At 39.9% G+C, this 27,331-nt stretch overlaps 1 protein-coding gene across 11 annotated transcripts in view; it reads left to right on the forward strand.

The window, feature by feature from the left end:
• The window catches only part of CHIC1 (cysteine rich hydrophobic domain 1), a 218,320-nt gene that overhangs the window by 33,383 nt on the left and 157,606 nt on the right, over positions 1–27,331 (forward strand). For 7 of the 11 annotated variants that reach the window (XM_074200803.1, XM_074200802.1, XM_074200804.1 and 4 more), the window contains exon 5: positions 2,647–2,706. In XM_074200803.1, the coding sequence (XP_074056904.1) occupies positions 2,647–2,706 (60 nt within the window). Of the gene's footprint in view, positions 1–2,646; positions 2,707–4,347; positions 5,445–9,659; positions 12,849–15,274; positions 27,139–27,331 lie in introns of those variants that run through there. The other 4 variants (XM_074200812.1, XM_074200813.1, XM_074200808.1 and 1 more) reach the window with 4 other exon arrangements.

Consider the following 27,331-nt stretch of genomic DNA (forward strand, 5'->3'; position numbering starts at 1 on the left):
GGATTTACAGTTTAACTGTACTAGATTTGCTCTATATTTTGTAAAATCATCACTTCTGTTAATGGTTAAGTTACTTAAGGACCTCCCCAATCCCACTTGTAAGTATTGCCTTTTCACAGAGTGAAAAATGTGATATCCTGCGGTTTCCAAAATGTAAACCTGCTCTCAGTGTATTGCTAAGCATTCTGTATAGAACTTCTGAGCTTAGGTGCAAAGAAAAGTTAAGAAAAGACATAATTTAGCCTATCCTTATGGAGCTTAGGGTCTAGAAGAGAAATAAAATCTCAACACTAAAATGGCTAACATTATCTAAGTGCATTAGAGGAGTACAAAGCCAAGTGTTCTGGGACAGCTGGGAATGGGGTGGGATAGGGTTGATGGGGTAGTCATTACTGACATGAGAGAATTGGGTAAGCTTCCTCTCCTCCTTCCAATGTACCACTCTCGATTTGTTCATTCTTCCACTGTGCCCTCTGGGATATCTGCTCCTTAATTAACACACTTGCTTTCATCTTAAATGTTTTTCTTCATAACTCCTTCCATCTTAAGGCCCTGACTCTGACATCAGGCTTCCTTATGATGGTATGGTATCCCTGGCCACCCTTTACAAGTCATTGATTGCATTTTTGCTCAGTGCCCCCCCCTTCCCCTTTCTCTTCAATGGTTTTAATGGGACCCATTGTCTTGGGTCCTTGCTTCTCCTTGCCACTTTAGACACACACACACACACACACACACACACACACACACTCTCTCTCTCTCTCTCTCTCTCTCTCAATATCACTGGGTAACTTTACCTCCTTTAAGATTCATGATGTTCAAACTTCTTTCCCAGTTCAGGTCAATCTGTCAACCCCTAGGACTTTCTCCTTCCTACCTCAGTGAGTTTAGTGCCTGGCCCATAGTATTTCACTCTACTCAAACTCTTGCCCTTATACTGGCTACTCAATGTACATATTTGTGGCATCCTCTAATACCTTTCTTTTCCTGTTTCTCAACTCAGTTCCCATTGTCTTCCCAACTACCTCATCCACACTCAGAGATGATGTTGCCATCACCCTTAAGTATTCCACTTCCAGATTCATAAACTTTGAAATTCCCTTATTTGATGACAGTCTCTTGTCATTCTACCTTTCTTTCAGTTTTATAACCTTGAACTCTGTGCTTTGTCTTCAACATGACCTCCTATCCCTCCTCTCCTCATGCCTCTCCTGGGGCATCATCCCTATACTGACTACATTATTCTATCTTTCCTATCTTGAACTCTTGGTAAATTCAGTTCTATGTTGCAATGTCCTCTGCACTCGAGTCTCTTTTTTCCTTGTCTGGTTGCTGATCATGCCTCTCCAAATCCCAGTAATGGATTACTCTAACCATCTGCCTCCTTCATTTCTATTTACATGCTGCTAATGGTACTGGAGAATATTGCAAATCTATGCTATGTCCATTTCATATTTTTGAATATTATGATAACACTATTTCATTATAATTGGTTTCCTTTGTAATTCTTTGTATTTTACTCCATTCAGTTAAGTCTGTTATTCTGAAAAGAGGTCCATAGATTTCAACATACAGGATCCATGACACAAAAAAGGTGATAAAGAGATAGTAAGTGTTTAATACTGGATTTGAACTCTGGTCTTCCTGACTCTAGGCCCAGCACTCTGTGTACATCTATATCTAGCCCTTTTCTCTTTCATGAACTCTGATCTTGAGTCACCATCTGCCATCCCACATAGCCAGTCTTTTTTCTATCTTGTTTTCTGTAGTTGCAAATTTTCTGCTATATGTTCCATTCTCTCCACTCAAACAGCCATTGCATTGGTGCATGCCTACACAATTGCAATAGCCTCAGATTTCTTCCCATTCCATTCCATCTTTCCCTCAGTTTTCCAAAAATATGGCTCTCATCATGTAAGCCCTCTATTCACGTTGTTTCCCCCTTAGGATGTCATCAATTTCACCTGGACTCAGGCTCCCTCTCCATTCCAGTCCATTCAACTGCCAAAATGATTTTCCTAAAGCATAGGTTTGATCATTCTCCTCCCATAGATTACAGTGACTCCCTCTTACCTCCATGATACTCAAAACCCATTGCAACCTGACCCTAGTTTTCTTATCCTGCACTCTCCTCTATGCATTGGTCTTCTTGCCATTCCTCAGACATGACATTCTGTCTCTTCCCTTTGTGTTTTTGTTCTGGAGTGGAATGGTCTCCTTCCTTCTGCATCTCACTTAGGTTTTTCTCACTGCTAGTTCCTTCCCTCTGGCTGTTGGCATACAATTTCCCTCACTGGACTACTGGCTCTTTGAGGTCAGGACGTGAAACAAAGTGAATGCCTAATGAGTGCTTTTTAACTCACTAGAATGGAGGAATCCAGTGGTTTATTTGGGAACTGGGATGGGGATGTTATGACCACTGGGGACAAGAGCACAGCTGCAGAGTCAGGAGAGCATGAGCCACATAGGTGGGATGGCCAGGAATGGAGAGCATGGGGGAGGGGAGTAAAACGAGTGAGGATAGAGAAGGTTACCTGCCAGCTGGGGATAGGAGTTTGTACTTTGCTTAGGAAGGACTAAGGAACCCCTGAAAATTTTTGTGCAGAAGGAAACTGATATCACCTTTAACCAATTGTATTTTCATAGCTTGGTCTGCACTGGAAGTTGAGTAAAAGGAAATGTGAAAGCAATAATATGGTGGAATATGTAAGTATGTATAAATAAATTATATTACTTTGGGGTTGTTCATTCTAAAATGTATAATTCAGCAGATATTATTGTTGACTGCTCCATTTTTTGACTTTGGTTTGTTTACTATAAACATCAGTCTTCCCTAGTGGAGTTATGGAGAATAGCATAATTATCCTGAAAGCTATAACTGATTATTATGCCTTAGAACAGTCTCTGCTGGTACAAACAGTATCACACCAGTTGAATCCTCTTGTGAAGCATTTATAAACCATAGCAACAGAGTCGATGTGACGGCAACAGCTGCTGTGCATGACGCAGATGTAGGGAATGGTATTTTGTGAAAACATGCATGAAAAATACCAATCGAACTTGGGGTCTTTGTGGAGGGTGCCCTGTCTTCTTTTGGCTGTCTGGCTTTGATTAAAGGAAGAATAGATTGTGAAAGCTGTTTTTGACTTGAAGATAGGCTGAAGTGTTCTTAATTCAGAAACCACTGATCCCTAGTTATGGTTAACCTGGGAAATTCTAGTGTCATTGAGACAGAAGACCCACTGAACTACATTTGAGGTATTATGTTCCCTGGGTCCAGAACAGTAATTTTTTTTTCCTTCAGTGGATATTTTCATAAAATTCCATTTTTATGAGTACTTTCAAGTACTCATGAATTATGAAAAAGTGTGGTGGAGAAAAAGGACCACCGGCCATGAAATCTGAAGGCCTTTCTTCAATTGCTTGCTACCTTGGACATTTTACTTCCCAGGCCCTACCAGTTTTGTCTTCTGTAAAATTTGGATGTTGGACTAGAAGGAATTCTGAACCTTTTTTTCTGTTATGGACCCCTTCTCAGAATCCAGGTTTTATATGCACATAATAAAATACATGGGATTACAAAGCAAATCAATTCTATTGGAATGCAGTTTTCAGAATATTAAAAAAAGAAGTTCAGTTACCTCAGGTTAAAAATCCCTGTGCTACTGAAGTTCCTTTCAGATCTTAAAAAGTTTTTAATCTCTCCCTCTTTTTCCCTTGAGCCTTTTTGAACTCAAAAATACCCTCAGCCACAAATTCAAGATTCATTGTAGGATGAGACTTCACCTAGGATCACAGCTGTGGTATCAACAATTTCTTAGTTTAGTATCTTAGGCTTTGTTATTGCCTTATCAAACCTCTTGTTGGATTTGGGATAGGCCACTTGAATCTTCATTTAAGAAAAGACTCAGATTCAACAAACCAATCTTCCATGTAAAAAGCACGTATTTTTTCCTCTTTTGGAACAGAGCCCCTCTGTAGTGACCCCCCCCCCCCAAAATCAGCAATAACGCAGAGAGACCTGAGGAATATCTATTCTAGCCAACCCCCTCATTTTACATGTGAGAAAACTGGTTTGGAGAGGGGGGACATGGGGAAGGGAAAAGGGGGATGGGGACACTTTGGCTATGTACCCTTGCTACTGGACCACATATAACTCAAGGGCATGATCATGGATTTTACTCTTTAGAGCCAAACTCCTTTGTGAGAGACTGTTTTGAATACACTTGGGTTTGCATTGCATTTATAGATGAATCCAAAGTAAGTTCCTACAGCAAGTAAGGATAGATGTCGATGTTTAAATGGAAAGCATTTTGTCACCATGTTCTTTTTTTGGTTATTTTGCAGGTAATCCTAATAGAATTCCTACCAAAGTATCCCATATTCCGACCTGATTAAAGCATCATAATTCAATCACTTTCATATTACCTGTCATCTTCTACCCTTAGTGCCTTGTTAGATGATTTTGGAAAGGAGATGGTCTATTTTGTTGTGTTCAGAATGTTATAATGCTAGCTAGAATAGTCTCCTTACTCAGTTATTTTTTGTTAGTTTATGAACAAAGCAATTTGCACATTTCCCCTGCCCTGTTATATGAGGTTTGAGTTTTGCACTCAGAATTTTTAACATGAACAATAGTTTCCACTAAAGATCTAACATCAGTGCTAATTTAAAACAAACAGAGCTTGTTATAAGCATGCTGCCTTTTCATTTGTATACCCCTTGTCTCTTTCTCAATGTTTCACTTGTCTAGGACATTCTTTCAAAGCACCATGTTCCTGTAAACCCTTCTAGATAAGCTTTGGGAAACTAAAGCTCTTTCAACTCTCCCCTGCTTGCAAAGGGCATGCAATCAATAGCCCTGGTTTGGTCCTGCACTTTGCAAAATCATCCCCTATCTTAGTGAGTCAGCTACTGAAGCCCTAACGTAGGGACTTGTAAATATTGCCTCCTTGCTTAATCTCAACTGTGATATGCCATGGTTTCCAGAATGTAAAACTGCTTTTGCTGCGTTGCCAATGAGTCTGCATAGCTTTGTAAACTAGGAATGACATTTGTAAGCATCCTCTTGATTGTACAGACCTGTCTATGCCAGCTTATGGCCAAGCTATAACAAATTGGCTTGGGATTGTTCAGGTGTCAATCTAAGTGTCTGTCGTAACCAAGTAGACTTAAGATACATAACTGGATTGATGTTCTGCACTGTTCCGGAAACAAAAACCTTAGTTGGGAAAGGTTGAACTACATGTTTATACACACACACACATACACACACACACACACACAGCCCTGTGCCATCCAGGATATTTTGTGACCCCCTTCTAGTTTTTTTTTTCCATGCAAATTTCCCTTCCCTAAATGGCATTAGCCATGTCCTTGACTCACTCTCTCTCTCTCTCTCTCTCTCTCTCTCTCTCTCTCTCTCTCTCTCTCTCTCTCTCTCTCTCTCGCTATATATATATATATATATATATATATATATATATATATATATATATATATAATCTGCCTTTCCCCTATCAGAAAAAAGAAAACAAAACCACAGGACCTCCCATATACATGTGGTGCCTCATAAGAGTGTGTGGGAGAGCTGTGAGCCCCAGATTATTTACTCCCCTCTGGACTTTGAATGTTATATTTTTCCTGAAATTGAGAAGCTATAGTTTAAGATTAGACAGTAGTTGATTCAGAACTGATTGAGGGCCCCAAATCCTTGTTTAAGAGCATTTTTTCAAACTAGAAATTTGAAAATTGTTTTAAACATGTGGAAAATAGCAGGGATTCAAGATGTGTATTTAGCTCAAGCTCCTTGTAGCTTCTGCAGTTGTCATGTAAGGGAATCCAGTTATGATGTATTTGTGCCATGGTTAAGTGTGAGAGTAAGGAACCTTGTTTTCCAACTCTTGTGAAGTTTAAATTGCTTTAAAAATTCAGTATTGGGAGGCCCAGATCAAATGAAAAGGAATGCATAGGGAGATGTACAGGAATAAAAAATGAGCATCTAGGATTGAGTGGCATCATTTGGTACATGGTGTTCAGTAGGGACCATCAAGGAGCCCGTCAGGCATACTTTTTATTAGAGACCATAAAAGGTCAAGCTGTTTGTATACACTGTTCTTATGTTTCAAATATTTTGTTCAGATATCCTCCTGCCTTTACTTTAAGCTCCATTGCCTTACTTTCTTTCCTCAAAAAAGCAAAACACAAAACCTTACTATACTTATGTGTGCCTGCTAAGAATTACATGTTTGCCTATGGCAAAAATCAGAGATTCATTTGTCAAGGTAGTGAGGTGGACATCTCTGAAAATTTACCTTACATGTTTGTTTCTCTGTGGAGGTTAGAGAAAATTCTCTCTGTGGTTTCATTTTCAATCACCATCATCCAAATGACACTTTTTAAAACCGTGACATTTAAATACTAAAATTGGTTTCCAGCCTAGTGTGAAATGTCTGGTTCTCATTAATATAATAATAGCTGTTAAATGTTAACCCCACAAGTCTAATTTTCCTTGAGGAATTGAAATTTGCTCAGTCACTTTGGCTGTCATTTAAATACCCCCCCCTTCTCCCTTGGTTTTGTCTGAAGAATGACAGTGAATTTGGAATTGTTTCCGTGAAAAATGAATCACATGTGTGTAGATAACCAAGAACAGAAGTTGCCCAAGGTGAGGGAAGCCTGTTGCAAGGATGGGGAGAGTATGGACTGCTGTCTTGAATTAGCACATAGGCAGTTAACTGTAAAAAAGTACATCTAGTGCTGCTGTTCATTACAGTGGGATTTACTTATGGGCTCATCTCATTTTCTTAAGTTGACCACACTCCTCACCCTGTTTTCTTTCTATCTTTCCACCTTTTTTGTTTGTGTTTTAAATGATTCTTTCAAAAACTTGTATAGTTTGAGCATTTGGGGGATTTTCTTTTCTTTTCAATGATGTTGTTGTGATGGCTTATTGATTGATAATGACAGCAGAGTGCTGTGGTTGCTCATTGCTCCTTCAGCACTCATTGATTCTACCAGGACCTGTCCTGGGGTTTGTCACATGTTTTGTAAAAGGTTGAGCCAGATTGAGGGAATTCCAAAGGAATAGCCTGCTCACACTGTCAGCTGTTCTTTACACAAAATAGCTTGAAGAGAAAGGACAAAGTAATGTTTGGTTACCTAAAGCCTAGAGGTCTTTTTGCCCAAGAGGCTACATGAGATTACTCTTTCCCAAGATCATCTTTCCTACCCTCTCTTCTTGCCTTCCTACCACAGTTCTTTTTTTTCCAAACCCCTCTCTTCTTTCTTTCTTGGATACCCCTTTCCCCACTTTGAAATAGTAGTCGAGGCTACACACTGTGTATGCTTCTCTCCTCAATGAGACTCTTGTCTTCGTGGATAGTGACGGTCCTCTTCATGGATGGATGTGTCCTCTGGTTATATTTCTTTTTTGGTAGGAGGGAAACAGTTTATATGGTTTTGCTGACCAATACAGGCAAGTGTTAATTCATTCCATAGTTATAATTCTATCAGTCAAGTGTGCTTCATGCATCACTTCTCCCATCCTCCCCTCCTGTGTTAGATTAGGATTGCAACCATAAGAGCCCACTGGTAGAGGTATTAAAGGTTTTGGAAAAGTGCCTTGTCTCGCTTGAATAAAGATATTAGGTTATAGTTGGGGACAGAGGAGAAGCAAAACACATTGGTTGAAAGGACTATATACAAATAGGCCAAAAAATAGTATAAACCATCTGATTAACTTATTCTTTTCTTTGTTAAGATCTGTTCTTTGGGAGGTTTTTTTTAGGGGAAAATTCAATAATAAGGTGAATGTTAGTGTCAGAAAATATTGGCAGTTCACTAATATTTGCTCTCCACTGGAGGAAGTTTCCTTTCCATGTTGCCCCATAAACCAGTGTTCAGGATAATTCTTGAGGATGGAAAAGTAGCATTTTACTTTCTTTTGGATGGGAGAGAAACCTGGGAAATTGAACACTGTAGGAGTAACCCTTGACAGTCACTTTATAGATATATTGCCCTGCTTTAAGCAATAACTCCCATTGTTATTAGATGTGATCATCAATCTTTGCCGATTCTACTGACCTGTGTTTGAAATTCATTTTTTTTGGTCTTTTACCCTTAAGAAAAAGACTGTAGCATTTGTAAGTTTATGAAAATAGTTTTTATTTTTCCCAGTTCTTCACATTTTTATTTTGTTTACAAGTAAAAAAGTAGCCCCATAGCTTAAAATCATAAAAGTGTCTTGTCTTGAGACTTTATTGTATGAGCCTGTTTGGGCCAGGTCAGGGAGGCAGAACTTCATCCCAAGTTAGTTAATTGGAACAGTTTGACCTGTGGGGCTATTTTTTAATTCATTTAAGTTTCATATTCGAAGCTCCCCCAGGAGAAGGCCTCTGATTGTGTGGCAGGCAGATAGATGGCTTTTGGCTTTAGGAAGGTCTTTGCACAGTTTGGATGGATTGTGAGCTTCATCTCCACGAAGAAGGGAGCAATTGATTGTATCCTTGCTCTACAAATGAAAGGAAGGAAAGTTTTTATGTTTTTCTCTCTAGTTTTCAGCTTCCTGATTCTGAGCATGAGCATTTTCTATTTTGTTTGTTCCAGTCATCCAGATCAAGGGAAATTCTGGAGTGGAACAGAATTCATACTGACTACTTACCCTCGAGGAAAAACCAATAAGAACCACTACTACCACCTGGATCCTCCCTAATTCTGCTACCCATAATTTAAATTCTCAATACCTCACATTTAGTAGCCATTGGGTAGAGAGATTTTTGATGATCCATTAAGTGTATTGTGACTGCTAGACATTTAGGTCTCAAGACCCAAGGAAGCTGAAGTTCCTCTCCATCCCCTCATCTTCCTCCCCCTCAACCTGGGCCCCTCCCTAGAGATAAGCACTAATACCTTTTCTCTAGGGGCCTCATTAACTGGGAGGGCCTGAGGCCCTGAGGGATTCTGGCTCCTTGAGCCTTCCAGATCTGAATGCACAGTTGCCAAGGGTTTCTCCAGGCAAGAATCCCAGCAATGATGACAGGGGCAGATGGGGGTGAGAGGGAAGCCCCATATTGACATTTTATAGGGTAAGAATTCCACATCTTAGCATCTGGTTCACATTTTAAAAGAGCCACACCCTGCAGATCTATGGGAATGGGATTGATGCTATGGAGACATAGAAAGTCAAGTGGTTTAGAAATCCAAATGCAAGTCATTCCTGGCTGAATTCAGGGCTCTGCTGAATTATTTTTGACAGGTGACTTAATTCCTCTGTACCTCATGTCCTTGTAGGATAACAAAACTGGACCTACCTCCCAGGGGAATTGAGGCTCATTTCAAACCTTAATGTTCTGGCCAACTACTGACAGCCATTCTGAACGTTACTGGTGTGCATGTTTTAGAAGTGATCCCTCTTTGCTTTATTAACTGAACCACACAAGATGAATGCCATAGCTTGGGTTGGGCAGCTCCAAAGTTCTCTATGTCTGTGGCTTCCTACCTGTTAGACAAACACTTGTGGTTTGGGAGTTTACCCTGAAGATTATACTTCACATACTCTTACATGTCTGTATTATCCTTTCCCTTCTTACTAGACTTGGTTTGGTGACAGAAATGCCCTTTGATTTTAAACCCACAGGATTTTCTTACCCTTTCTGCAGGTTGTTAAGTGTTGTCTCAGATGACAAACTCTTGGTCTGTTTTTGCTACACTGGGGATGTATTTGTATGGTAGCTTCAGGTAAGCATTTGCTTCTGCTTGAGACAGAAATATTTAAACTACTTCATTTAGTGTATATACAAAGTATTGCAGATGTTGAGAATGTGACACTGTTATGCTCGAGCATGGGACTCTGAATTCCCACATATTTTAAGCTAAGGTCAGTTCAGCTTGGGAATTTAATATAACAGCAACTTAAAGCAATAATGTCTCAAGTGTTATTTGTGTTCTCATCCTATCTGTTTATTTTTTTAAATTATTTTTAAACTGGATTTTATTTCTTGTCTCCCCAATAAATCATGCAGTATTTTAAAATAGATGAAGCTTTTAAATAATTATCAATGTTTTAAACTAAGTGTAATCTCCAAGCTCACTTGGCACCCCTAGTTATTTACCAAACAGAGGTATCAGTGGATTCCAAGGTGTTTCCTGGAATGATGACGAACGACAAGGCCAAAAAGCCCAAGAGGAGCCATTTCACAAGACACTCTGTTGAACTGCCCCCTCTTTCTGTTTTGTGGCAGAGAAAGGACTCTTGTTTGAACAGCTTTATCAGCGGAGAATGATTATCATTTATATCCAAACCAAGAATTCTCCTGGATCTTCAAATGTTATATAACCTGTCGAATTCTATTTTTCCTTCATAAAGAATGTAGTAACCCTCCCCCTCCCCAGAAGAACTCTTCTTATATAGCTGTGCCAAAACTGAAGAAACATGCTTTTATGAAACTTTCAGTGCTGCTTTTGTCTTTGTTCATTTGTCAGATGTAAAATTGATTATCTCAGGATTGCAAAATTAAAGTCAAGTGCAAACCAATAATAGTCATTTTAAGTCCTTTTTTGGGGGGAGGGGGGCATATTTCCCTCCTCTCTGTACTAATCCATACAAAGTAGATACTCAAAGCTCTGTTCTCCAACTTTAATTTTGCATGTCATCAATTCCCTGTGAATCTATGATGGATTCCTACCTTATATTGACTCTTAGGTACTTTGAATTATTATATGTGCTTTGGAAGTCGTCCAAGAAGAGAGGTGATTTCAAATGACTTTGCTTTCAACCCAGGACACCACCTCTTCACTGTGGACTTGAAAAGGAAAGACACGTAACCAGGTGCAACGAGACCTAGTAGAACATAAAACTCAAATGCTAGTGATTTGTTGAAAGAGGAGAGAATCTGCCCTTCTAGAGAACTTGGTGCTCCACAGTGGGTATGTGAAAAAGTCAAGGATTAACACCATCCACTTGATTTACTGCGCATCCTAACTAAACATGTAGAAACAATGTCAGGGAAATAAATGATCATCTGATTTTTTTTTAACCCATCAGCCATAAGAAAGACAGAGATACTGAATAGGATTCTTAGCATCTTTGGAAATTGAACTGAATTATTTCATATGAAGGGTTCTCTTCCAGTACTAGTATTCTCTGTTTTAAGGTTCCTTCATTATAGGTACCTAAGACCTTTCCAGCTTCCATTTGCCTTTCATAGCTAGCATTTTATTTACAAGTGTCTAGAACATTATATAAGGAGACTTAGAACCCTGAGAAGAGAAGGAATACCAAGAGGGGACCTCCCAAAAGGAATCACCACCTCTGGTGACCATGAAGTCCACTGGCATGGGATGTACACAATGAGGCTAATGCAACCATAGTTTGGTTCATGATAACTCATTAATAGGGATTTATTGCCTTGAGTGCTGAGCCCTTCCATTTCTCACTCCCAGTTGGTTTGGGGGATTAGGGATGGGGATATCTGCAGCACATTGGGTAGAGTTTGTGGAAATAGAGCATTCAGTCATATTCATATCCTCTTTTTTGGGAAACATACCTATCCTCTGCACAATGTGTTATGTACATTTTCTTCTAAACTGCACCTTCTGGGGGGGGGCAGCTAGGTGGTGCAGTGGTTAGAGCACCAGTCCTAGAGTCAGGGGGACTTCAGTTCAAATCTGACCTCAGACACTTAATAATTACTTGGCTGTGTAACCTTGGGCAAGTTTCTCAACCTCATTGCCTTGCAGAAATTTTAGGGCAGCTAGTTGGCACAGTGCATAGAGCACCAATCCTAGAGTCAGGAGGTCCTGAGTTCAAATCCAATGCCAGACACTTAATAATTGCCTAGCTGTGTGACTTAGGGCAAGTCACTTAACCCCATTGCCTTAAATAAAATAATAAAAATTAAAATAAATTGCACCCTCTGTTCAACATTCTGTAATGACATTGTACAGGTTGTCTTAATCCCATCCTTATACTCCTCATTTAAGCTGTGTGCTAGTAGATAAGAAAGGCAATTTGTTTTTTCTTTGAACCCCCACTGAGTCCAGGACTGACAGCTAACTATTACCATTGGCTTGGGTCTTTAAGAATAACAAGGGCTGTTGGTATTTTCCAAGCACTGATTCACAACTGGGGCTGGAAGGGAGGTTCAGTGCATTTGATTGCAAGACATTAGAATGCTTCACCATTGAAATGATTTGATTCCTCAGCAGTCACTTCCTGTGAGTTATTGGTTACAACATCAGTAAGAAGGAACAGGGTGAAGATATGCCCATTGGAAATAGCTGGTGCAGTCGAATGAGTCCCTGGAATCAGAACTTGATGATCAGCAGGCTCCTCCAAGACAACCCATTTTTCTCCTTCCTAGGCCAGGCATTTCAGTTTTAGATAATGTGTGCTCAGAGGAGCTTAATAAAACAGATCCGTGTCAGAATGAACTTGATGCCATGATTGGGCAATTTTTTTTTGTTCCAGTAAAGTTACATCTGATTTATAAGGCACGATTGTTTTTTTTTTCAACAAATGTAGCTTAGGATTTAGAGCTGGAAAGTATTTTAAAAATCATCTAGGCTAACATCCTCTATTTAAAGATGAGGAATCTGAGTTAGAGGCCGGGAAAAGTACTTAGAACATAGCAAATACCTTTTCTACACACATTAATTGATGTGTTAAGTGCCCTACAATAGATTGATTTTTTCCTGTTCAGCTACATGTGTCCTACTTTGCAGGATTGAAAAGTAGACTAAGAAGTTCCTGCCCTTCCATCTCCACCTGCCCACCTTTTAATCCCTAGCTCCAGGGCCACTTTCCATTTCCTTTCCTAGCTCATTGCCTGGAGTCCCCATGAACTCTCCCAGCTGAACACAGAATTTTCTGCTACTAGTTCATGCAATTAGTAGACTCCATTGTATTATAGTTGCTTTTCCAAGCTCCTTAAAGGCAAAGATCACATATTATGATTAGAACCAAAGAATATTAGAATGGAGAACTTTTTTTTTTTTTTGCAAGGCAATGGGGTTAAGTGACTTGCACAAGGTCTCACAGCTAGGTAATTATTAAGTGTCTGAGGTCGGATTAGAACTCAAGTCCTCCGGACTACAGGACCAGTGCTCTATCCACTGAGCAACCTAGCCACCCAGAATAAAGAACTTCTAGCCTGAAGCCATTCACTTAATAAATGATGGGCCTGGTGGGATTTGAACTAAGTTCTCTGGATTTTAAATCAAATGCCTTTTCATCACTCAATAGAAATTATCCTCTCTAAAGTAACTGGTTATCTCCTATTTACCAAGCTCAATAACCTTTTCTCAGTCGTATCCTTCTTGTCCTTTCTTAGTATTTCACACTGGTGACCACCCCATCTTTCTGGATATATATTTTTGGTTTTCAGTTTTCATTGCTTGATCATCAACCATGCCCTCCCTTCTTACCTAACCCCCTTTCTAGGCCCTCTTTTCTCCCTATAACCTCTTGAAGACTTCTTTAGCTCCTATATGTTCAGTTACTATCTGGGCAAATGACTTATATATTTAGGTCTGCTCTTTTTTCCAAGTTGTACTCACATTACTAGCTGCCTATTGGATATTTCGAACTGGATGTCCCAAAAGCATCTCCAAACTTAACATACCCTAAATAGAACTCAATATTCCCTCCCTCAAACCTACTCCTTTCCTGAATTTCCCTATTGCTGTTTAGGGTACAACCATCCTTCCAGTCAGTCAGCTTCACAAATTTGTCATGGAGCCAGCCTTGATCCCAAATTTTCCCTTCCCACTTCATCCTTCCCTTTCCAGTCAGTTTCCAAATTTTGTTGACCTCTAATTCCATTACATTTTGAACCTCTGACCTTTTCTCTCCATGATGGCTAGAACCCTTTTGCCTGGACTTATTCTTATTGGTTTCTTTGTCTCCAGTTTCTTCTTCCTCTAGTCCATCTTCCACACAGTTGCCAAAATGATATTCCCAAAGCACAGGTCTCCCAAGTCACTTCCATTCTCAAGTCACTTCAGTGATTCTCAAATTGCCTCTGATCAAATATCAACTCCTTAGACAAACCTGGCTTCAGGTTACCTTTCAAGGCTTATCACATTTTTATTGCACAGTCATTATTAGACAATAATAACATTATCTTATTATGAAGTTCTCTTTTGAGGAGCCAAACCAACCTGTTTGCTATTTCTCACACACAATATTCTATCTTCCATCTCTGCAAGTTTTCACAGTCTGACTTTCCTCACCACCTTTTATTTGAACTGTTGCAATAACCTTCTAGTTAGCTTCTTTGTCTCAACTATGTCTTCACTCCAATACATTCTCTTGCATCCTTCCTCCCCCTTACCAGCTATCAAATTGGTCTTCCTAAAGCATAGGTTTGATCAAGGCCCCCCTCCCCTCATTCCATAAACTCTTTCACCTCTAGGATCCAATATGAAATCCTATTTAGCATTAACTATCCTTCAGAATCTGGCCTCTTTCTACTTTTCCAGTCTTTTTATACTTTCCTCCCCTCTACTACTCTATGATCTAGTGACACTGGTCTCCTGTCTGTGCCTTAGTCAGGACACTCCATCTGATTCTGGGCATCTTCTCTGGCTGTCCCCCATTCCTGAAATACTCTCCTTCCTCACTTCTGCATCCTGGCTTCCTTGGCTTTCTTCACAACCCAACTAATATCCCACCTTCTATAGGAAGTCTTTCCTAATCCTTAATTCTAATGCCTTCCCCTTGTTATTGTTGAGTTGTTTCAGTTGTGCTGACTCTGAGATCCCATTTGAGATTTTCTTGGCAAAGATACTAGAGTGGTTTGTCATTTCCTTCTCCAGTTCATTTTATAGATGAGAAAATGGAAGCAAACAGGGTTAAGTGACTTGTCCTGGATCACTCACATAGGTGTGAGGCCAAATTTGAACTCAGAAAGATGGGTCTTCCTGACCCCTGTCCTGGTGTTCTGTGCTACCTAGCCACCCCTCCCCTTATTAATTATTGCTAATTTATCCTGTTTCTTTTTTTGCACATAGTTGTTTGGTTATTACCTCCTCCATGAGACTATCTTTTGTCTTTCGTTGTATCCTCAACACTTAGCACAGTGTCTGGCTCATGTTCATGGATGTGACCTGTTAGAATCTCTGGCTTCCTTCATAGCTTAGCTCAAGTCCCTTCTCTTACTCAGACCTTTCTTACTTCTCTCAGGTTTTAGTGAATACATGGAATGATAAGATTGTAGATTTTGAATTGCAAAGGATCCTAAAGGCCATCTTGTCCAATCCCTTCTTTTTACAGTTGAGGAATCTGAGGTCCAGAAAGAGGAAGGGACTTGCCCAAGATCACACAAGAAGTAAGCATCAGAAGCAGGATTTGAACCCATGTCCTCCAACTCCAAAACCCTTGCTCTTTCCACTTCCCTAATAGAGTGTAAACTCCTTGAGGGTAAGGATTTTTATTTTTTTATTTATTCCCAGCACAAGGGCCTGACACATAGTGGGTGCTTAATCCATGTTTGTTGATTGATTTCCATGACCCCATTCTTTCTCAACATATTGTATTGGAAAGATGTTCTGAAGGGAGAAACAAGAAGATTTGGCAATGGAGTGAATATATGGACTGAGTGAGAGTGGGGAGCCAAGGGCGATACTGAGGTTATAAGTTTGGCTGACTGAGAAGACTATAGTAGAGAAGTTCAGAAGAGTGGAAGGATAATGAGTTCTGTTCAGTTCACCCAAACCTCTAAATAATTTTTACAAAAGGTACATCTCCTCTCCTGGCTTTTTTAAATTTTTTGAGTTTTTGCAAGGCAATGGGGTTAAGTGGCTTGCCCAAGTAAATAAGTATTAAATGTCTGAGATTGGCATTGAACTCAGGTCCTCCTGACTTCATTCTATTCACTGTGCCACCTAATTGCCCCTAAAAATAACTCTCATGAAAGCTCTGAGGTCAGCTAGTTCCACCTGTACCTGCCAAAGAATCCCTTTTTCCTCTAAATGTGATTAACACCTACCTCCAAAGCTCTGGAGAGACTGATTAAAAGAAATTTTTTGACAAGGAATTTGATTTTGAAAGATAGTGAAAGATCAAAGGGCCTGTTAGGTTATGGACCATTAGGGTTATGAAGAGTCAGACATAACTGAAAAGCTGAACAACCAATTTTTCATTTTGATTCCCAAGTACATTTTTTAGGCTTTTTGCAAGGCAATGGGGTTAAGTGGCTTGCCCAAGGCCACACGGCTGGGTAATTATTAAGTGTCTGAGGTCGGATTTGAACTCAGGTCCTCCTGACTCCAGGGTCGGTGCTCTATCCACTGCACCACCTAGCTGCCCTCAAATACATTTTGAGTCTACAATGCAGAAGTTGTAAGACAGCTATATTAAGTGTTCCTCATAAGGAAACAATAATCCTAGCTAGCATTTCTATAGAATTTAAGGTTTGCAAAGTACTTTACCAATATTATCTTGTTTGATCTTTGCAACAATCCTGGGAAGTAGGTTCTATTTTTTAATTCCCATTTTACAGATAGGGAAGCTTAAGCAGACAGGTGTTAATATGAGGTGAGATTTGAATTCAGGACTTCCTGACCCTAGGCCCATCTTTAGTCACTGTGCTACCTGAATTTTGTCTTCCAACAGCATCTGGATGTTCTTTCTGCTTCTTGGCCAGATTCTCTGTGAATTGTTAGGGTGAATGATGCAGTCAGTCTTTGCACACATTCCTGTGACATTCATAATCTCTTCATGTAGAGGAAGCACAGTATAGTGGATAGGGTACTGACTTTGGAGTCAGCAAGACCTGAGTTTACGTCCTACTTCTAATATTGATGGTGTGGACTGAGCAAGTTACATTCTCTCCTTGGGCCTCAGTAAGGAATTGAACTTTGTGATCCCTGAGGGTCCTTCCAGCTCTAGATCTAGGATGCTAGGTATAGTCTTGGGCCTCAGTTTCTTCCTCTGTAAAATGAGAGAGTTGAACTAGGGCTTTCAGGTCCATTACAGATCCATGATCCTGTCCTCTTCTTTAAAAATAATAGAAATATTTACTGTCATTATCATTGTGCCCCATATGCAAAAGAGATGTTCCTACAAGATCATGATGAGTTGCTGTGTTGAACCTTCCTCACAAGCCTCCATCAATGCTCCTTAAGTTACTGAGATAACTGATCCAGGGTCAGTGGGACAGGCTGTGGTCCTCATGGAAGGGAGTTAGGACATGGAGATTGAACACGTCAGCTTGTACTTATCGGTGACTTACTTTGATTGTTACATATCTCTCTAGCTCTTGTTATATTCCAGAGGTTCTTAACCATTTTTGTGTAAGCTTATTTGGCAGCCAGATGAAACTGGGGACCTCTTCTCAGCACATTTACAAATGCATAAAATAAAATACATGAGCTTACAAAGAAAACCAGTTGAAATTCAGTTATCCAAATATTTTATGTTTTGTTTTGTTTTTGTTTTTTTTTTTTTAGATTTTTACAAGGCAGTGGGGTTAAGTGGCTTGCCCAAGGTCACACAGTTAGGCAATTATTAAGTGTCTGAAGTTGGATTTGAACTCAGGTCCTCCTGACTCTAGGGCTGGTGCTCTATCCACTGTGCAACCTAGCCACCCCTCAAATATTAAAAAAAAACAAGTTCACAGCCCTCATGTTAATAATTTCCAGTGAACAAAGTAAGAGTATACCTCATGTCTTTCAGTCAACTTGCATTAATTCATATATAAACTGATTAATTCACTCATTTATCTGTTACTTTATTTATTTTACTTTTTATTTTATAATCATTGAACATAGAGCTGGAAGCCTCAAAATCATTTAGTTTACCTTTCCTATTTTACAGATAAGGGCATTGAGGTACAAAAAAAAAAGAGTATGGAACTTTCTCAAGGTTCTACAGTCAGTGAGGGCCAGGGCCAGGATTCTGACTCAGGTTTCCTTTCTCCCAGTCCTGTGCACTTTCCAGAATGCCAAAGATAGATTATTATGGGTATGATTGAGCCTAGCACCATATATAAATGTAGCCAGATTGCATTGCATACCATCTGAACCGTGAAGTCATTCTACATTGAAGAGCCTTAGTTTATTCATCTATAAAAGGAGGTATAAAATGAGGCCTGTCCTGTTTGCCCAAATGCTGATTTCTGTCTTTCATATCCTTCTGCTCTCATACTTCAGTCTGGATACTTGGAAGGGGGTTAACATTTAGTCCTTCTCAAGAGAATCAGGCCTAGAAAAGACTGGTGAGGTGCTCAGATCTCCAAAGATCAATCTGGGCCATTGGGCTCCACTGGGAAGAAGAGCACTAACTTTAGAAGCTGAGGATCCAGCTCTGCTCAGGTCTCATAGCTTGGGTAGGTTACTTCCCCCTCTGTGCTGCTAGATGAAGGGCTCTACTCTACATCACTCAAGTTCCTTTCTACTCTAAGTTTCATGATAAACCAGGAACTCAAAACACCAGTGGCTTTGAAAAAAGTATGTCAGAGCTCAAAGGAACTTCAAAGGACATTTAACCTGACTCCCCTTGAGCAGTAATTGCTCTGACAGCTGTCCCCAACAATTGATCAATCAATTAATAAGCATAAACGAAGCACCAGATAATCATCATCACTAACATTTGAGGGTTCATGAAGCACTTTAATAATGTCATCTCATTTGACTTTCACAATCCTGGCAGGGAGGTTTTGTTATTATTCCTATTATACTGATGAGAATACTGAGACAGAGGTGAAATGATTTGCCCAGGGTCACACAGTAGCTGAGACCAGATTTAAATTCAGGTCTTCCTGATTCTAGTCCCAGTGCTCTAGCTGCCTACTTTGGGGATACAAGGACTGAAGTGAAATAGTCCCTGCCCTCAGGGAGTTTACATTCTAAAATAGGAAACAACATATAAATACATAGGTATATACATAAAATATACAAAGGTAGTTTTTTGAGGGAGAGTGGGTAGGGATCAGGAAAATCTTCATGCCTTGATTTGAAACCCTCAATTTCATGGAGAACTCATTATCTTATGAATATTACCAAATACCCTTCCTACTCTCTGATAAAATTCCTTCCCATCTTTCAATGGTTACTTCCTATGGGAAGTTCTTTCTGAATGTCCTATTCCAAAATTATTGTAGGATCACATTCTAGAGCTAGAAAGGCTGTTGTTCAGTCATTTCTGTTTCTCCATGACTCTATTTGGAGTTTTCTTGGCAGAGAGACTGGAGTGGTTTTTTTTCCTAGCTCATTTGTCAGATGAGGAAACTGAGACATATAGGGTGAAGTGACTTGCCCAGGGTCACATAGCTAGTGTCTGAGGTCATGTTTGAACTCAGGTCTTCTGACTTGGATTTGCAATGCCACTTTGCAGTAGAAAAAACATTAGAGGCCACTAGGTCCAATTCTATTATTTTACAGAGACACAGAGATGTTCAGTGACTTACTCAAACAGCTCAGTCATAGTTAATGTCTAAGACAAGATACAAATGTATATCTTCCTCTCTCCAGTATCCTATTCATTCTTTTTTAAAAGACCTTTTTTTTTACAAATGACTTGCCCAAGGCCATACAACTAGGTAATTATTAAGTGACTGAGATCAGATTTCAACTCAGGTCCTCCTGACTCCAGGGCCAGTGCTGTATCCACTGCACCACCTAGCTGCCCCTCCAGTATACTAACCACATAACTAATCTTTCCTTACCGCTGATCTGCCAAGACAATATTAGCTGTTCCATTCTTTTGGCCTTTGGTGTACCCCATGAAGTTGTTTTCTTGTGTGAACTGAGCATACCTAAGAATAATACTAACCTTAATTTCTGGACACAATAATACTGTACAAATATTAGTACCCCCTTTTACAGATGAGGAAACTGACGCTCAGTGGAATGAAGCAATTTGTCCAAGGTAACAAAGTTGGTATCAGGGCTGGTACTGGAACCCAAGTGTCCAAAACCCATGCTCTTTTCACTGAGAAATTAAGGAGGAAGTGTGTAGAACCCCACTCTGTTCCAGCAGTTTAGTGATCTCTTTATAGGCACGACTAGGCCAGATTGGGTTGTCCTAACCTGGAACAATGATGTCATCTTGCATTTGTGTAAGGCTTGGAACCTTATCAAAGCACTTTTAAATTCATGATCTCCTGTAATCCTAACAGTCCCTGGAATCATGGAGGCTTGAATTTTTATATCTTTTCCCAGTTTGAAATGAGGAAACTATGGAAGCAACTTGTCTAGGGTCTTGTGGTTATTTAAGATGGAGAGCAGGGTTAAAATCAATCTTTTTACCAAGTTGTTTCAGGGCCACTGGAAGTTGGAAGCTTAGAATCTGTGTTCCCAGGTCTGATCTTTTTAAGGTATGTAATATTGTGAGCAAGTAACTTCCTCTTTCTAGAAGCAGCTATGTGGTGCACTGGATAGAACTCTGGGCCTGGAGTCAGGAAGATCTGAGTTCCAGTCTGACCTAAGACACTTTCTAGTTGGGTAATGCTGGGCAAGTCACTTCTCCTCTGTCTACATCAGTATTCTCATCTGTAAAATGGAGATAGCAGCATCTACCTCTCAGGCCTATTGTGAAGATCAAATGAGATAATATAAAATATTTAGTACAGTGCCTGACATATAGTAGGAATTTATTAAATACTTGTTTTCCTCATCTGTAAAACAGAAGACTAATAATAATCCCTGTCCTGCCTGCTTCCCAGGGTCATTATAAGCCTGAAAGCTGTCTGGAAAAGGGAACTGGTATTCCTTTCATGCCTCCAGTACAATTAGTTCTGATCTTAACTATGAGAATTAGGGAACCTTGGATGGATACCCATCATACCGTAGGCCTGGGAGAGGCCTCTCAACTGCTTGATCTTCTGAAACCTGTTTCCTCCTGCTGGAACCCTGAACTGCTCACCACCTGTACCATGACCCTAGCATGAGCCAGGTAGGGAAAGGACAGAGTCATAGCTGGAACCCAGAACCCAGATGGAGCAATACCTCCTGAGCCAGTGGCAGAGGCTACAGTGGCACTACTGGGCATTGTAGTATCTTGATTTCCTTTTTACAGCTCTGATTAGGCTACTGCCTTCCCTGAATCCTTCAGGAATTCCCAGCTGCCCACCCAATTTAACTCCAGATTACAGCAGAGTAAAGATTCCTACACATGTCTTCTGACTCCAAATCCAGTGTGCTTTCCTCCTATACCAAGTTACTACAATAAGTGCCAGCATTCAAGGGGTTCCACAATGTGGTTGCACCCTACATTGCTAGCCAACATTAGCTCATATTATTAGGTTGCACCCCAAACAGGTAGCAAAGAATCAGGCCCTCCAGCTAGATTCCCAAACCTACTCTGTCCTTGGGAAAGACTCAGTTTCCCCAAAATTATAGTGGAAAGAGCATTACATTTGGACTCACAGGTTTGAATCCCTACTCCACCTGTCTACCTCTGTGACCTTGGACAAGTCACTTGACTCCTTGGGCCTCAGTTTCCTTATCAAGGAGAAATGAGGGATTTGAACTGAGTGATGTTGAAGATACTTTCCAGCTCTAAATACTATAATTCTCTGATTAATCTCAGTAAATATTTATTAAATAGCAACTAAGTGCCAGACTCTGTTTTGGCTATATACCTGAGGGAAACAATTCCTCTTCTCAAGATGTTTATATTTTCTTGTAGGGGATGGGGTGGTGGCAGGGAGATGTCCTCATATGTAAATAGGAAAGTATTGTATTTTGAACAGTGCTAGGTGGGCTGCAGATTAGTGCATAGAGCACTAATCCTGAAGTCAGGAAGACTTGAGTTCCAATCTGAACTCAGACACTTATTAGTGTGTGACTCTGAGCAAGTCATTTCACTCTGTTTGCTTCTGTTTCCTCATCTGTAAAATGAGCTAGAGAAGGAAATGGCTAACCACTCCACTGTCTTTGTCAAAAAAAGATGAGGTTACAAGCTTATTGAACAACAGCAAAAATGGTAAATCAATGCTGTGATTCCCCTCAGTCTTTTGTATTGCTCTACTTTGGATATATTTGTGTATATTCTTATATTTATTCTGCATATATGTTTCTATGTATTTTTGTCTTTCCTGTTAAACTGTAAACTCCTTGAGGGTAGGGTTTGTTTCGTTCTTTATCCTTGTTTCCTCAGGACCTGGCACAGAATATGTGTTTAATAACTGTTTTTTCATTGACTTGTTGAACTTACCGAGGAGAGAGCATTGTCTGGCAACTTTGTCCATACACCTTACTCCATCGAGGGAAAATACAGGTATGGGCATGTTCATTGGCACCTTGTTACTAGAACAGAAGCCAGCTCCTCATTAAGACTCAGTCATGGTGACTAACCGTAGGTGACTTGGTTGGTTTGCAGCTGCTTATAAAATAAATCATCGTTAAAAGCTCTGAGCTTCTGAGCATGGTAAGGCAGCTGTGGCAGCAGCAGCAGCAGTGTGAGGTGCTGGGAATGGTGGTGAAAGCATTCATGGTTGCCTTAGGAGTTATAACTCATACCCTTGGTCCTGAGGAGGAGTTCCTTCTCATCATATCCTTGATTTTTTCCCTTTTATGACTATAGATCAGTGCCTAGAAACCTGATTTTCCTAGCCCAAAAGGTGGCAGCCACTGGAGTAGTCAGTCTTGGAGAGGCATGTTGTAGATCCATGTACTAACCCCCATGCTGCAAAAAGGGACTATGTCATCTCAGGAGTCTTAGTTTGTGATTAGAAGAGGAAAATTTCCCCAACAGCCCAATCCCAGAATCTAGCCTTCTTGAACACCACCAAGTATTAGGGGTTTCCTTATAAGCACAAATCTAGAAATTTGGAGACCTATCCTTCAATCTAAAGAAGAGGAATTTCCTAAGTTTCAGGTTTCTTAGAGAAAGAAGAGGATCACTTTCCCCACTGAGTTCCTTTCTAGAGGGACTCGAAACCATAGGAATATGCTGAGTCTGGAGGATTCTAGGACTCTATGGAAAAGTGGGACCCACCAGAGTGGTACTGTATCTATTATTACCTTGAGTGCTTATATTGAGCTGGGACCCTAACACTAATGAAGTAGACAAAGTTATATTTGGAGATTTTCCAGAGGAAACTGAGGGACAATGATGAATCACAGGAAAATTGACCTTTTAGAGGAGCATCCAAGATTGGATCTGGTCTACATGGGCCCAGAGCTACGGGGTCAGTGCTGTGTGTTACAATAGAATACAGGGTAAAGGGTGATAGAAGCAAAGGGTAGATCCCCATACACAAAAGAATCAGTTGAGAGTCTGTCCTAAGGCCCAGCTCAAACATTATATCCTCCAGTAAGCTTTCTCTAACTGTCCCCTCCTATTCTGAACCCACAAAGGTGTTTGTTTTGTATCTGTTAATGCACATCAGAGAAGCTCAGAACTGGAAGGGATCATCTCCAAGCTTGTCTAGTTGAATTTTTACCGGACTTTGTGGCTGTTCAGTCATTTTTTTCAATCATGTCTAACTGACCCCTTTTGGAGTTTTCTTGTAAAAGATACTGGAGTGACTTGCCATTTACTTCTCCAGCTTATTTTTACAGATGAGAAAACTGGGGCAAACATGGTGAAATGGGTAGAACTTAGGTCTTCTTGATCCCAGGCCTGGTGCTTTGTCCACTGCAGTACCACCTAGCTGCCCCGATCATAAATCCCTTTTAATCATATCCCACCATTGCTCATCTGGCTCCTGCTGGAAGACCTCTGGGAGCAGTCCACTTTTCCTTCTCTCTTTGGTAAGCAGTCCCCCCCCCTCGTTGGCCTCTGTAGCTCCCACCTAATTCTTGCCTTCTGGGGCCAAACAGAAGAAGTCAAGTCTCTCATCTACAAGACAGCTCTTGAAGTACTCAAAGCTGTTATTAAGTCTCTCCTCATTCTTCCCTTCAGATTGAATACCCCTAGTTACTTCATGCAGTCCTCAAAAAGCCATTTGAGGCCTTTCACCCTCCTGCTCAGTCTTGTCTGACCATTCTTTAACTTCTCAATGACCTTTCTAAAAGGAAGAATTGAACACCATACTCAAGATACACATTCCAAATGTTCTATTGAAGATCTATGACCTCTTGTTCAGTTGTTCAGTCATATTCAAATTCTTCATGACCCCATGGGTTGTATCATGCTGGGGTTTTTCTATCCTCTAGCTCTCAAAGTTTGCCCATTGCTTCCATGACACTATTTATCCATCTCATCCTCTTCCATTCCCTTTTTCCTTTTGCCTTCAGTCTTTCCCCAAATCAATTCTATCTTATTAAGAAACTTCAGCTTCAGTATTTGACCTTCTAGTCAATTTTTTTAGTTTAAGGTTTGACTGATTTGATCTCCTGGCTGTCCAAGGAACTCTCAAAAGTCTTATCCTGCACCACAGTCCAAAAGCATTAATTCTGTGATGCTCAGCTTTCACAGTCATACATTTCTACTGGAAAAACCATAGCTTTGACTATACCAATATTTGTCAGAAAGGTGATGCTTCTGCTTTTTCATATATTGTCCAGATTGGTCATAAATTTCTTTCCAAGGAGCAAGCATCTTTTAATTTCATGGCTGCAGTCACCATCTGGAATGATCTGTGAACCAAAGAATATAAAATCTGACTTCACTTCCATTTCTTCTTCCTCTATTTGCCAGAAATTAAAGACCATTTGCCAAGATCTTAGTTTTTTTCTTGATGTTAAACTTAAAGCCAACTTTTACATTCTCCTCTTTCAAGAGACTTCTGAATTCTTCTTCACTTCCTGCCATCAGCGTGTTATCATCTGTTTATCTGAGATTCATATTTCTCTCAGTAACCTTTATTCTGTCTTTTGATTTGTCCAGACTGGCATTTCATATGATGTACTCTGGATATAAGGTAATTAATAAGATGACAACGTACAGCCTTGTTGTACTTCTTTTCCAGTCTCAAACCAATCAGTTGTTCCATGTTTGGTTCCAATGTTTGTTCCTTGGTTTACATATAGGCTCCTCAAGAGACAAGTCAAGATGTGGTACTCCCATGTCTTAGAGAACTTGCCACATTTTATTGTGATCCACACAGTTCAAGGCCTTAGTAGTCAATGAAGCAGAAATAGATGTTTCTCTCCATAATCCACTTTGAAGTTCATTCTAGTTAAGCCCAGTTTTAGATTTGCCTTGTTTTTGAATCAAGGCCTCACCTTCTTTCCATTATTTATTATTTTGTCATTATAATTTATGTGTATGTAGCTCCTTCTACTGGATTGTGAGCTTCATGGCAGCAGAGATTGTCAGCTAATTTGCCTCCTTCCAGCCAGAGCTTTGCCAGGTCCACAAATAGTGGCCCTTCCCTAATCAGTTGAGGCTCTAAAAGGGGCACCTTGCTCACCACATCAAATAATATGTGTGTCTCAAGTCTAACTTGGAGAGTTTATGGAAGAAAATGAGGAGGTTTAGAGGTTGGAGATGTAAATTACCCTTAGGCGGTGATGTGCTGATAAATAGTTTATAAACCAATTGTGGGGGGGTGGCTAATGTATCTGTAACCCATTTTTTTGTACTTAAAGATTTTAGTTGTTTTGAGTTTTACAATTTTCCCCCTAATCTTACTTCCCTCCCCTCACAACTTACAGAAGGCAATTTGCCAGTCTTAATATTGTTTCCATGGTATATATTGATCCAAATTGAATGTGATGAGAGAGAAATCATATCCTTAAGGAAGAAACATAAAGTATAATAGATAGCAAGATCAGACAATAAGATATCAGGTTTTTTCCTAAATTAAAGTTAATAGTCCTTGGTGTTTGTTCAAACTCCACAGTTCTTTCTCTGGGTACAGATGGTATTCTTCATCGCAGAGAGCCCCAAATTGTCCCTGATTATTGCACTGATGGAATGAGCCATTCCATTAAGGTTGATCATCACCCCCATATTGCTGTTAGGGTGTGCAAAGTTTTTCTGGTTCTGCTCATCTCACTTAGCATCAGTTCATGCAAATCCCTCTAGGTTTCTGGGAATTGCCATTCCTCCTGGTTTCTAATAGAATACTAGTGTTCCATGACATACATATACCAGTTTGCTAAGCCATTCCCCAATTGAAGGCCATTTACTTAATTTCCAATTCTTTGCCACCACAAACAGGGCTGCTATGAATATTTTTGTACAAGTGATGTTTTTACCCTTTTTCTTCATCTCTTCAGGGTATAGACCCAGTAGTGGTATTTCTGGATCAAAGGGTATGCACATTTTTAGTGCCCTTTGGGCGTAGTTCCAAATTTCTCTCCAGAAAGGCTGGATGAGTTCACACCTCCACCAACAATGTAATAGTGTCCCAGATTTCCCACAACCCTTCCAACAATGATCATTATTCTTTCTGGCATTTTTTAAACATTACTACTACAATGATCATGTTGTTAAAGTAAAGATACTCCCCCCACAAAGAAAGGGAAACCTCAAGAAAAATAAAGTGAAAATTTAAAAAAAAGTATGCTTCAGTCTGTATTCAGACACCATAGCTCTGTCTTTGGAATGGATAGCAATCTTTGTCATAAATCCATCAGAGAAATTGCTTCAATATTTTTCCCATAGTTGCTATTGCTAGTTATATTTCCTTATATCCTATTCCCCCCATTTATTCTATTCTTTCTCTTCTTTCATCTTATCCCTCATCAAAAGTGTGTTGCATCTGACCATCTTCTCCCACTCTTCTGTCATTGACAACCCCCTCCATTTCCTCTCATATTTTCCTTTAGGGTAAGATAGGTTTCTATAGCCAATTGAGTGTGTATGTTATTCCCTCTCTGAGTCACTTCTGCTGAGAGTAAGGCTCAACTCACTCCCCCTCACCTTCCCCTTCTTCCACTCCATTGCAGAAGCTATTTCTTGCTTCTTTTATATGAAATAACTTAACCTATTCTACATCTCCTTTCCTTTTCTTCCAGTATGTTCCTTTCTCAACTCCATTTTTTTTAGGGTGTTTTTTTTTTTTTTGCAAGGCAATGGGGTGGCTTGCCCAAGGCCACACAGCTAGGTAATTATTAAGTGTCTGACGCTGGATTTGAACTCAGGTACTCCTGACTCCAGGGCCGGTGCTCTATCTACTGCACCACCTAGCTGCACCCCCTCCCCCAGGTGGATGCTTTCAATTTCTATTTTACCCTCTGCTTCTAAGATATCAGGGCAGTTTTCTTGGAGAATTTCTTGAAATATGATGTCTAGTCTCTTTTTCTGATCATGACTTTCAGGTAGTGCAATAATTAAAATTATCTCTCCTGAATTTGTTTTCCAGGTCAGTTGTTTTTCAAATAAGATATTTCACATTTTCTTCTAGTTTTCCATTCTTTTGGTTTTTGTTTTATTGTTTCTTGATTTCTCACAAAGTCATCAGTTTCCCTTAGCTTCATTCTACATTTGAAG

This window comes from Macrotis lagotis, chromosome X (genome assembly GCF_037893015.1).
Source record: "Macrotis lagotis isolate mMagLag1 chromosome X, bilby.v1.9.chrom.fasta, whole genome shotgun sequence".
NCBI lineage: Eukaryota > Metazoa > Chordata > Mammalia > Peramelemorphia > Peramelidae > Macrotis > Macrotis lagotis.